This window comes from Gracilinanus agilis, chromosome 1, assembly GCF_016433145.1.
Source record: "Gracilinanus agilis isolate LMUSP501 chromosome 1, AgileGrace, whole genome shotgun sequence".
NCBI lineage: Eukaryota > Metazoa > Chordata > Mammalia > Didelphimorphia > Didelphidae > Gracilinanus > Gracilinanus agilis.
In genome coordinates, this window is record NC_058130.1 from 114,982,328 (window position 1) to 114,996,031 (window position 13,704).

At 34.7% G+C, this 13,704-nt stretch overlaps 1 protein-coding gene across 9 annotated transcripts in view; it reads left to right on the forward strand.

Moving 5' to 3' along the window:
• NFIB (nuclear factor I B) overlaps positions 1–13,704 on the forward strand; it is a 547,931-nt gene that overhangs the window by 522,756 nt on the left and 11,471 nt on the right. For all 9 annotated transcript variants that reach the window (XM_044685408.1, XM_044685416.1, XM_044685441.1 and 6 more), the window contains one exon: positions 7,046–7,134. In XM_044685408.1, coding sequence (XP_044541343.1) covers positions 7,046–7,134 — 89 coding nt within the window. The remainder of the gene's footprint in view (positions 1–7,045; positions 7,135–13,704) is intronic.

Sequence of the window (13,704 nt, forward strand, 5' to 3'; positions counted from 1 at the left end):
GGGGGCCATAAATAAACCGAGTACTGGAGATTTGCTCAGAATAGGGCTAAACAAAGAGATTATCTCCTTCCTTTTCCTGGACACTATGAGTCTCAATGTTGCTCTGGATCATATTAACTTTTTGGCTGCCATGTCTCACCATTGACTCATATTGAGCTCATGGACCATTTAAGGCTTTTCAGCCTATGTCAAAGAAATATAATATTTGTATAACAAATCATTTATAAATTTGATCAACGCCCATTAACTGTCTCTGAATAAGAAGATTTTGTTTGGTTTGACAGTTCTACTTTATTGACTAATAGCAAGTTTTAAAGGATAGATTTTCTCACTAGAGGCTATTAATGTGGCTGACTCTGCCAGTTTGCAAAAAGAATAATAATAATGAGTCACATTTATGTAGACCGTTAGTGCTTACAAATCAACTTTCTTTACCACAATCTTGTGAAGGAGATAATGTAAGTATTGTCATCTGCATTTACCAACTGGGAAATGAAGGCTCAGATTCATGAAGTGACTTCCTTATGGCAACATGTTTAAAGCTAAGACTCAAGACTAAGTCTGTGAACTCTTAAGTTCAGAGTTCTGTCCACTATTTTCAGCTTTTTCAATGTAAAAGGATATAGTGTGCTTGTATTTATTTCTTTGATTTAACCTTTTTGATGTGCTAAAAGAGCCCTGGTAAATAAAAGGATGCTCTGAGTTGACCCTTAATACCTAGAGAAGCATTGCTGCTGATAGTTGATGTCCTTTACCTATTTCATGAACTTCTAAGATCACAGACACATACACATATACACACTCACACACCTCCATGGTGTAATAATTGAAGTTCTTGACATCTTAATTGGAGGTGCTTAAACAATTGCCTCCCTCTTCATTTCTCCCAGAATTTTTCTCCTGGTCAGATAGACCCCATTATTGTCCTTTGATCCAGTTTTATGTAAACTATGTGAGAAACATCTTCAGGAGAGACCCAAGCATTCTCTAATGCTTAGTTGGGTCAGTTTATGTTTAAGCATTTCAACCTTTTTTTCTTTTTATGCCTGGCCTTTAATTTGGGGGATATTTATCATTCCACATTTTTAGACATGAATTTTGTCCTATTTTCTGGGCAAAATAACATTTTAATAATTGAATTAATTTTCCTATTAAGTCTAGCTAAATGTTAAAGGATCCCCAAAATAAATTAAGTGAAATGCTGTATATTCATCTTTGAATATACAGATATGTGTTTGCCTAAGCAATTTCTATGGTTCAGAAGAACAAAAGAAGGAACTTACTAAATTTCACAGGCTGAATTCTCAAACTATCCTGGAATTTGGTACTTTTGATTTGTTCATAAATGTAAAATCATAATTTCTAGCTTTTATGAGAGGAGAAAAAACATTTTTAAAAAGTATCATTTTCCTTAAATTTTATGTTTAAAAATGTTACAGGAAAAATGTCCATTTCAACTAAATTGCTTTCAGCTTTTTGATAGCCTAACTTAAAAAAATTCATAAAACTGAGGACCTGCCCCTCACTATACATGACCCACTGGAGATAACTTTTTAAACACAAGAGAAAATAAATTTACTAAGCTTGTTATGATCTTGTTAATACCATATATTTAGTATACTCTATTCTCCAAAGGAATGTAAAGCTTAAAGTACAAAGCCCCTAGCTGCTGAAGCATCCATTGGATTGTCATACGATTATTTTGGCCAATAACATCTTGGATACTTGATAGGAGAAACAACCACCAATATGAAAAAAAAACTTTTATGGAATTATATATATTTCCTGTCACTTCAGTTATTTACCCTGCTTTATGTTCCTTTGGGACCTTTCAGAATGTTTTACTAATGTTAAATATGAACCTATCAATGAGACTTTCCATTCAAGTAACCAAGCTAGACTAGACATTAAAATGTAAACTTAAAAAAAAAAAAAGAGCAGTTGTAGAATTTCAGTTGGAAGGGACCTCAAAAGCCATAAAATCCTACACATATCTGAATAAGCATCCAACAAGGAGTGGTTCTCAAGCTTGTTGATTTCAGGATCCCTTTATACTCCTAAAAATTATTGAAGACCCTCCTCAAAGAGCTTTGTAGGGGTTGCTATCTCTATATATATTTATAATATTAGAAATTAAAATGTCAGCATTATTATGAAAATAGCTTTGACTCCATATACTCACTGAAACCCCCAATAGTCCCCAGACCATACCCCAGCAAATACTCTAGTTTGCCCAAGTGGTCATCCAAGCTTTTGCTTAAAGACTTCCCATGAGGAAGAGCCCACTATTTTCCCAGGGAATCCCATTCTACTTTTAGAAACATAAATTTGCTAGAAAGATTTTTCCCCTAAATTACATTCATTGTTAGTCCTAATTGTGACCTCTATTGCTGACTAGAGCATTTTCACAATATTATCCTTCATTTACTTGAAGATAGCTATAATTCTTGCCTCTGATATCTCCACAACCTCCCCACCCCCTTTTCAGTCTACTTTTGGGAAAATATCTTCAGTTCCTTCTAATCCTGATGAGGGTATGGTCTTGAGTCTCTCATCTCTTCTACATCTTAGCCAACCACCTTTGGAAAAAATGCTAATTTATCCATTTCCTTTCTAAAATCTTGTCATCAGAACTGAATACAATGTTCCAGATTTCTGTTGACCAGCTCAAAGTACAGGGCTATCCTCTCCATAATTTGGAAACTCTGATTTTCTTAATGTGGTGTTGACTTAAGTACTTTTCTTTTTTTGCTGCCAAAATCACACTATTGTCTTCTTTTGGGGCTACTTTTGAATGTCTCTTGGGCAGCAAGAAGATCAAATCACATAATATGTAAAGCAAATAATTTGCTCTTCACCGGAAGGTCAAATATTGAAGCTGAAAAAAAAATATTGAAGCTGAAACTTAAATACTTTGACCACATAATGAGAAGACAGGACTCATTGGAAAAGATCCTGATACTGGTAAAGAGTGAAGACAGAAGGAGAAGGGGAAAGCAAAGATTGAAACTGATAGATTGTGTCATAGAAATGATAAACATGAATTTGGACAGACTGAGAAGTGGAGGCAAGAAGGACCTGGTATGTCATGGTCCATGGGGTCACGAAGAGTTGGACACAGCTGAGCAACTGAATAACAGCAAAGATTTCAAATCTTTTTTTTTTCAGACAAACTACTAGCTAGCCACTCTATCCTTATTTTGTACTTGTGAAGTTTATTTTGAGGCCCAAGTATAAGTCCAAAGGATCATAAGATTAGAGTTGTAAGGATCTTTAGGGCCATCTAATTCAATGCCCTCGTTTTTTTAGATGAGGAAATGGAGACCAGAGAAATGATGTGATTTACCCAGAGACACAAAAGAGCCAAGTAGCAAAGCCAAGATCCAAACCTAGGTTTTTTTCTCCAAATCCTGATATCTATTCCTGTTAAAATTCATTTTATTAAATTTGGCCCAATGTCCCAGACTGCCAAAATCTTTTTTGGATCTTTACTCTTATTATCCAGGATGTTTACCATGCCTCTTTGTGTTATTCAATAAAATTCAGTGAACATTTATGAATTACCTACTGAGTACAGAATTCTGTGCTAAGTGCTTAGAATATAAAGACAAAAATAAAGTGATCCCTGCTCTTAAAGGGGATAAGTGGTAAACATTCCATCTTTGCTTTTATCATTTTAAACAATACTGGACAAAGCAAAGATCCCTGATATACTCCATTAAAGATCTCCTTTCATAGTGAAATCCTGCCACTACTTTTGGTTCTTGACCTTTCATCAAGTTCTGTGTCCTCCTGATTGTCTAGCACACACCTATCCATCTTCTCCAGAAGAAGAGAGACTTTGTCAAATGCTTTCTGAAAATTCTAAGTAAATGTTATTTTTAACATCTCTCTGATCTACCAATCTAGTAACTCTATCTGTAAAGAAAGAGGCTAGTTTATCATGATCTATTCTTGATGGAGCTATACTGATTCTCTGTGATCGTTGCTTCCCCTTCTAAATCTTCACTAGCCATTTTTTAATTGATCTTTTCTAGTTATTTTCCAGAAATTGAATTGAGCTCTCTGCTTGGTAGTTTTTAAATTCTACTTTCTTCCCTTTTATTGATATCAAAGCATTTCCCCTTTTGTGAGCCTATAGAATCTCTCCCAAAGATTATCAGTGGTGATTCAGCAATCAAATCCACCAAGTGTTTTTTTTTTTTGTTTTTTGGGTTTTTTTTGCTGCTGTTGTTGTTGTTTTTTTAGTACCCTAGGGTATGTGTAGTTTGGGGCCTGCTAGCCATTTTGCTCCATTCTAGTTATTATGTTTCAGGAAAAAGTTGTGATTTGGCCTTTGTGATTCACCTGGGTCTATGAATAGTGCTATCCTTTCTCTAATCCTCTTCTAATTCAGTATAGCCAAATAAACTCCTTTTGATGTCCTTATCATTCTTTGCCAGCATCAGTTCATTCAGAGCTTTAGAAGTCTTAAGTTGGGCTGTGAATTTCATTGGCCTTTTCAGCTCTCTCTTCCTATTTATCCTTAAAAGAATTGTTTCTCTTTGTATCTTTCAGAATTTAATTCTTAAAATCTTGTCATTCTTTCTGGTCAGACTTCCCTTGTGATTTTTTAGCAGTGGAATCCTAACTGTCTTTTCTCTAGATCCTTTGAAATCCTCCCTCCAGACATCCAGACTATGCCTCACTTTCCTCTCCTTTATTACACCTGCTGAGATGGAGTAATCACTTCCCCACAAAAGTTACTCTCATTATTATCTCCACAACAAGTTTCTCTCAGGGAGAAGTAATTTCACTGTTGTTTAGGTCATTCCAATCTGATATTTAATATAAAGACCAGGATTTATAAAATTCCTTGGGAAAAAATTTTTTATGAAGTTTTATGAGAACTTTCATATAGATACAAAGATAAATAAAAAACCCAGAACTTATTAAACTATATTATATTTTTTATAAACAAATAAAAACAAATATAGATTTAGGTCCCCATATTTTAACAAGCAGCTTCTTGGCAAAATATTTAGAGATAAGTGTTTTTTAAAAAGTCTTCAGGTGGGGGGGGGAGGGGCAGCTGGGTAGCTCAGTGGATTGAGAGTCAGGCCTAGAGACAGGAGGTCCTGGGTTCAAAGCTGGCCTCAGTCAGTTCCCAGCTGTGTGACCCTGGGCAAGTCACTTGACCCCCATTGCCCACTCTTACCACTCTTCCACCTAGGAGCCAATACACAGAAGTTAAGGGTTTAAATAAAAAAACTAAAAAAAAAAAGTCTTCAGGTCATAATGTGGTTTTTTTAGGTCCTGATACTTATTACTTTGTGCAAACAACAACAGCAACAACAACAACCAAACAGCTTCCCAATCCCACCGACTCTGTTTAGGTGAAAATATTCCCATTACTGAGACTTTAAACTTAGAATTTCAACCGAAGGTCACTATTTATAGTCATTCCCATTTGGCCTCCTGAATGTCACAATAAAGAAAACGCTGAAAATGTAGAGTTACACTTACATGCTCCAATCAAGAATGCAAATTTGTTTTTTATTTTTTTACTTTTTTAGAATGACAGACTTCCATACTTGGTATTTAATGAAATTGTCACACATTTCCCTGTCTACTTATGGTACTGGACATTGAGATATATAATAAAATATCATTTTAAAAATAAATATTTCCTTTTGAGACTAATAGAGTTTTAAAATGGTTTTACAGCCTGTTCATGGGGGCTGTATCCTCACGTGACTGGTTAAATGGATGATTAAGGTAGTGTTTTTTTTTGGGGGGGGGCTGTAATATTGAGACATCTGTAGTATAATGATAGAGCTTTTTACAATGGTGTTTTGACCTTTTGAAAAATAATCATCAAACTAGATTAGGAGGGAATTTTGCAAATCTTTAAAAAAATTACATTATTCATAATTTCACATCAGAAATCATAGTCAAGATTTCAATATTCAGAATTGTATTTTACCACCGACTTATCTAGGAAACACTAAAATATATAGTAGAAGTTGAAAATGACTGGCCATAATCAGTATCCTTAAGCATACTTAAGCTTTCCATGGAAAAACAATAAACATTTTCTGCAGTTAATCACTGCGAATGTCATGTTCTATAATGAAAAATGCTATATCAGGCAAGATGTACTTTATTTACAGCATGGATACCTAAAGGTTAAAAACCATAATTTCGAGGCATTTTTTTCCTCCACAAAGCCAGATAAGTTTACTTTCTTAGGCATAAAAATAAGCAGTATATCTTTTCAATAAATCTGCTAGCACTGTAGGGCAGCTGTTAAACAAACAGAGCTGTATAGGGTTACATGAATAGTCTCTGAAGGGCAGAACTGATGATTGGGAGACCTGGGAAGAATTTGTTTCAGCTTGCATTGAGTGCATTCCTCACTCTTATTTAAATGTAACACAGTAATTTAAATTCTGTTCCTTGGAGTTCATAATAAGATTAGAAATTCTTATCACCTCTTTCTAAGTCATGTCACTTTCAGTAACACTAAATTAATAAACTTCTAAACTTGCCAAATACCTGTGCACTTTTAAATTGGAGATAGGGAGAATGGGTGTAAGATGGGGACTTCTTCCTATAAACTGCATGTTTTCTATGGTTTGCAAAATGCATGCTTAAAGTTAATGATTATTTGACCTTAGTGCAGACTATTTAGTATGTTGCATAAATACAAAGCATTTTGATTTTCTTTCTAAAAATATATATCACTATTGAACATTAACATTTTCTTTTATTTCAGCTCAATTTGTACTCTAATAATGGCTAATGGTTATGTTCTAAGCACAACTTTTTCTTGAATGCTTTAATTACTAGAGGAACATATTAAAGTAGCTTATCTAAAACAATCTTTAGGAATTTTGCTTTTCAAAGTAAGTTTTTCTTTTCTTTTCTTTCTTTTTTTTTAACGTTATCTTTTGGGAAAGTAAGGTTTATGCCATGTACAGTACTAGTTTGCATGTATTCATTTAAATACTAAAAACTGTAGTACTGCTCGATCCATATCTGACTGCTAGGTTTCAATTGACAGCTGAGGATTTGTGACTGGACCATGAATCAAAACGGCAGGCATTTATACCCCAGTGCCAGTGAGGATACATTGGGAATTACTTGGCAAAGGTAACATTTTAATTATTTCCAAACCTACACTACATCTAAAAATAACATGAGCTACAATATCTGTTTTAACTGGCCTTTCAGAGAATATATGTCAAAATTTAGTCAAAATCTATGGGTATAATATCTTTTGGCTATGCATTCTCTTTTCATTTATTATTATTTTTTAAATAACTAAGTTAAGTTCAACCTTAAAACAATTTGCATCGGTAGAGTAATTTATCCATCTGAATTTCCAAATCAGGCAACAGTACAATGCTAAAAAAGGAACAAAACAGCATCAAGTAATTAGATTTTAGGACCCAAAGAACAAAAAAAAAATCATTATTTAGTGAAGCAATTTCTGTAGTCAATTTTCAGTTTTTCAGCATAGCCCTCATTTCAATTTCTGCCTTCAACCAATAACTCAAAGCCATTTCGTTAATCATCAACACTTCCATCAGTGGGAGGAGACTGAAATTGAAACTAAAATCAATTGATTTTTGTTGTTAAATATCAATACCCGCAGAATTTGTGTATGGGGTAGCTTATTGAAAATGGAGATTTGGATAAAATGTGCATTTCACTTCATTTTATCCATTAGAATGAATGATTGAAAATTGACTTTGCTTGCTGGGGAAATCATTTAGAAAGTTATGGTTATGTTAGCAGATTATGTCTACTTTTAAGACATACTGTCTAAGCATGGAGAGACTCATTGCCAGTAGACTGGCCACCCACTGATGAATTCTTTGGCCATGACTACTCACATTCAAAGCAAAGAGTCTAGTGAAGAAATCTTATGTAATGGTACTAAAGCAATTTAAATTAGTGAGGATAAATTACTATCAATTTAGGATTTTAAGGTATTTAAGGAGGAGAAAATCTCATTCAAATTGGCCAACTAAATAATAAGTCATGGTTTTTAATTCATACCTGGTAACTAAACATAAATTTATGGAGAGAGGTAAATTTATCTCACTGTGAATTCTACAAAAGTAAAACCAACCTGTTTTCCCAACACCACATAGAAAACAGTACATTTGTAAACGAATTGCCCATTTACTGGTAGATGTATGGAGCCTTCTAAGTATGGGTGGGAACGACTTATTCAGCACTTTAAAATAATGAAATTAATAAAAGTTGCTTTTATTAAATTCAAAATGAATAACTTAATTCCTGTTATTTTAACTTAATGAAAGTGATTCTTTTCGTTTTATTTTTAACTTCCTATCTTGTTAATACACAGAATTTTTAAAAAATTAACATCATTTTGGATTTAAAGAGAGTAGCTTAATAGTTTCATTTTTTAAAGCTCCCAAATCATGTTTTTCTATTCAATTGGGCAGCTTTCACCTTTTAGGTAGTAGCGTGGACCATTTCCCTATGTACCTTAACATAAGAACAAATGTTTACTCATAGATCAGGTAGAAAGTAATTATATATGTATGTGAGCATGTATGTGTGAGTGAGGGCATAAAAATATCCTTTAGTATACCTCTAAGATACTGAACACTGAAAAAAAATTGTATTTCGATCCAGAATAGCTTAGTATGCTCAAAGGAGATAAAGGAGAAAAGCTATACTTTATTGACAGACATGATAAAATCTTATTTTTAAAAAATACTGCACTATTTTAGTACTTCCTTTGATTTTAGAAGTCAACAAAAAAATGGCCAAATCACCAAAGGCCAGGTGAGTGGGGGGGGGGGGGGAACCACAGTGTAAATGTTCTAGAATGAATTTGGTTAGTAAACAATACAGCAGTTTTAAATTATTATTTTATGTTGCACATTCATCCCTTATTTGAGCACAGATGGGTAGAGTAACCCATCCTGGGTATAGAAAATCTAGAATAGGAAAACTAGAAAACTACATTCCTTTCCCCCCAGCCCTCATCTCCCATCCCATTTTATGTAATTTTCTTTGGACGGATAGGTCATATAATGTGGAAAAGATCCAACACTAGAAAGCTATAAGAAAAAGGTGGCTTGGAAATATGCCTTCTCCTCACATAGTCATTCAGAATCTCTGTTACTGAAAATGTTCATTCATTTAATAACATTTTTATTTATTCAATGACTGCTAGGCATGGAGAGCCATTTGAGAACATGTCAGATAAACAGCTTCCCTCCATGAGCTTATTCCAAGTATCTTATAAGACAGTGTAAGTCAACTGTAAGGCCAGAAAAAAAAGAGCTTTTATTCGTAGTACTCATATAATATGAGCAACTAGGTGGCACAGTGGATATAGTGGGGGCCTGGAATCAGGAAGATTCTTCTTCCTGAGTTCAGATTCTGCCTCAGACACTTAGTAGCCATGTGATTCTGGACAAATCACTTAACCTTGTTTGCCTCAGTTTCCTCATCTGCAAATTAGCTGGAAAAGGAAATGGCAAACCACTCCAGTATCTTTGCCAAGAAAACCTCAATGGGGTCATAAAGAGTAAAATGAACATAACTGAAAGGACTGAACAACAAACATATAACATGCTCTAGATCAGAGTTTAAAAGAATAATCATCTGAGAAGACATATTTTTTTTCTACTTTTAGATTTTGCCAATTGGCTATCAAAATAGATGATAAAAATGATTTCTGGTAAATTCAGTTTGTTCTCTTCTGATAATAGTTGTTTGACAGGGTTCCTAGGAAGTATCTGTAGTTTTAAAATCATCTGGAAGTTTGAGAATTCTCCAAAAGAAAGTTGTTTCTAACCCATGAATTATTTTGCTTCTGGCATAACAGAAGTGAGGAAAAATAGCATTTCCAACAAAGGCAGCCCCTAGAGACTTTGAAGCAAGAAAGGAGAAACCAAAGATAAACTTTATTTTCAGTACTTTCTCTATCTATCTATTGACCAATAACTCAGGAATATAATCTTGACCCTTTTCATCTTAACGTGAGTATGCTTGTGGAATGGAGCTCTTCTGTTAAAACACTCATCCTTCCATAGTGACTGGTCATTATGATGGTAAGGACTGACCTGTGCAAGTACATTTTAATCCAACAAATTTCCCCTACTCTTTTATTTAGAATGTCTAATCAATGCCATTAGGAATCCAAGCTGACTTCTTAGGGAGAGTTTTCATTGGCCTTTTAGTTCTAAATGTGTTTTGTTGTATTGAGCTTGTAAATTTGTACAACATGTGTATGTTTTGTGGTGAAAGACTTGGCTTCTTCTGAAAATCTTTTTTCTCCCTTCTCTGTAAACACAGATCAGGTAGTGGAATCAAGCAAACTGAGATCATCCCTTGTGCTGTCCATATTGTTTACTCTTCTCCCTTCAGTTTAGGAGAGGCCATCTTCTCAGAGGATGAGGAATGATGCATTGTTTATGTGAATTACTGTTGTTTCTGTGCTCTCATTGGAAAAGTCAAATTATTAATTGTGCAAGTTACACATGTGAATAGAAGTGCAGGACAGAGACTATTTTTGACTGGATGTTTTTCCCTTGAAGCTTATAGCTAGCAAATAGCATGTGCTATCAGACATGAAGGAACTATGTAATTGACTGAAAAAAGCAAGCATACTATCCAGTAATAACATAAATGTGTTATTTTAAAATGTGGGAGGAAAACATTATGCAAAAGAGAAACAGGATTTATTGTTTCATCCTTTTTTTTCTGTCCCCTCACTTCTTATGGGGGGGGGAGGAAACTCCAACCCACAACTGAGTGGTTGTGTGTGTGTGTTTGATGGCTTATATAAACATAGATGAAGACTTCAGATGGCCAAAAATAAACATGTGAGTGTTACTGAGGGATATATTTACACAAGCCATTTGCTCAGCCTCCGAAATAATGAATAGATTGAAGATTTTAGCAAAATAATTGGAAGGACTTTTGTGTTTCTGGTGATACCATGACTGAATGGTACCGAAGAGACTTTTATCAGCTATCTTTTTTTATGTTATGGGTGTTGACAGTTATTTTTCTATGAACTGGATATTTCATTTAGTTTTTACATATGTTTTTAGAAGAAATTGTCGTTTATTGCTGCAATTTTAGAGAGTTGCTTGATTTCCCAAGAGAAATTTAGCAGCCAGTAAAGATTATTAGGAGCCGGTTGGTCAGGGGCAGGGGAGGTGAAGGGGTGGGAAGGAAAAAAGAGAAGTGAGGTAATATCATTCATTGCGCACACACACACACACACACACACACACACACTCCAAGCGAAACTCAGATTGTTTATGTAAGACCCTTCCTTTCCTCTTTTTGGATCACACATTGACTTCACAAAAGCCTCCAAATATTTTAACATAGGTTAAGCACCAATATTTCATAACAATGCGCAACATACAGTTGTGTTCAGACTTGCACACATGCACACTAACTCTTTCACACACACACACCCCCTTAGGTGGTATGAAGGGTTAACTTTTGCTTGAACAGTACACTTAGACCATCCAGGCAAATTCACTAGGTTAGCATTTCCTGCTTTCAGTTTGTTATCTTGACACATAAGTACAGTACAACAGCTGGGTTGTTCCTGGGGTTCCTGGGGGGAGCTTTATTCTCAGAGTGCTGAATTTCCTTTTCAGCTGTCAGCTGTAGGGGTGTTCAAACTTTTTACGCACCATTCCATGCCCCTAGCACCACTCTGGGACCCTGATAAAAATGCTGATAAGGTAGATGAATGGAATAATCTTCAGTTCTAGGTAGAGAAAGAACAAAAGCCCAAATAACAGAGGACCATTTTTATGCAACAGGACTCTTAACTTCCTTTGCTGTGAGGTAAGCTCACAGCATTTTTGTATTGCTTAAAACATTTAGCTGATCCTGACAGAAGTTGCTCACACCTGCTTATTAATTTGAAATTAAAATATTAGCTTTGACTGAATGAAACAATTCTCCTGATAGAAGTTGTCACCGAAAGCAGTTACGGAGATACGTCCCCAGCCGGCATATATGCGTGCATGTATCTATCTACACACACGCACATATATATCCATTGCAGTTTTGTCTAAGTTTCTCCTTTATGAAGAAAGATGTGCAGAATACGATGCTTCCTTTCTATCTGGGCAAACGTCTTCAGAACACTTCCTAAGAAATGAATTGTATTCCAGCCAGACTTGCATGCTGCCATCCCACAGGAAATGGGTCAGCAATCCATTAAGATGCCATTAGATAATCTAATTTGGAACTTAATCTCTAAATTAACCATGCTCCATACTTGAAGCATACTTGAGAGAAAGAAAAAAAGTTTATGTTTGAATCGATAGGGGAGCCGAAGCGTGAAGAAGGCTGTTTGTTTTTTCTGTAGCTGTGGTCACGTCTCAAGCCGTCTGGTAACCAGGAGAAACCAGACATGATGTAATTCCAGATTGAACTTGAACTTCAGGGACTTAGAATGGGGGAACAATGGACCATAGGAATCAATAATGTCCATTTTCCACATGATTATGTTTGGAGTTTTAAGTTAACCTTTATGGGAGAAGCAGCAGGATCTGCAGTGTGACCAAAATGAGATGATCCAGAGACAAGATGTTAAAGTAAAGAAAACAACTTTTTCAGTGATATTTTCTGAGAAGCACTGTAGATTCCAGCAGGATTAGAAAAGTTCCCGCTCTGCAGTAAACCAGTTGCCTGTTCTGAGCACTCTTTGTTCACTTAGGTAGGACAAACTTAATCTTACGTTTCCTGTCAGATGATTTTTGGCAGCCCAACAAGAAAGGGAGGAGCTTGCTTCAGAAAATTCCCAAATGTAAACTTTGCTTATTAACCCTTTAAAGAGTAAGGAAGTATATTAAATACTTTATTTCAGGAAGTTTTATATAAAGAACTAGATTTACATTTTCCACGAGCGTGCATATAAAGTGTTTTGTCAGCAACCAGGCAGGGCAGAGTTTATTGAGTAAATGAATATTTTAGAATTTTCAATTATTGCCAGTGGTGCTATTTTTCATACAATGAATCATCTTTTATTTAAAGTTGAATTGCACATTATATCACATATTATGAAATCATATAAAATACTGGTTTGACACCAAAACAATTGAAGGGAATTTTTGATTGTTTGAAATTTTCAAATATTCCCTTCGTAATTAGCTAGAACTTACATGTACTTAACAACCATATATATGACAACCATATATATATATATATATATATATATATATATATGGTTGTTAAGTACATGTAAGTTGATAAATGCATATATCCATTATAAAACATAGCTGGCAGCAGAAAAAATATTATAAAACTTTAGATGCTTAAACAAGTTACATCCCTTTATAGCGCTATCCTCTATATAAGAAGCTATATTAATAATACTGTTTTTTTTTAAATGAATAATTTGTAGGTTTTTCCCTCAGTAAATGCCCTTTACTTTGTTACCTATCAGATGATTTGATTTTAAAACCAAGGAATTCACCATAAATACGAATATAAAGTAGTTTCTACACACATTCTCAGTCCCTTCCCTTCCATGAACAATTGTTGTATGCAAATAAGACAAGACAAAACCAATAATAACAGCACCAATGAGAGAAAAGGAGCATCTGAAGGGGGGGGGAAGTAGTCAAGTGAATGAAAAACAAACATTTGGGGATCCTCATTTTAGCAAGTATAGGGCAGATTTTAACTGTCTTAAAA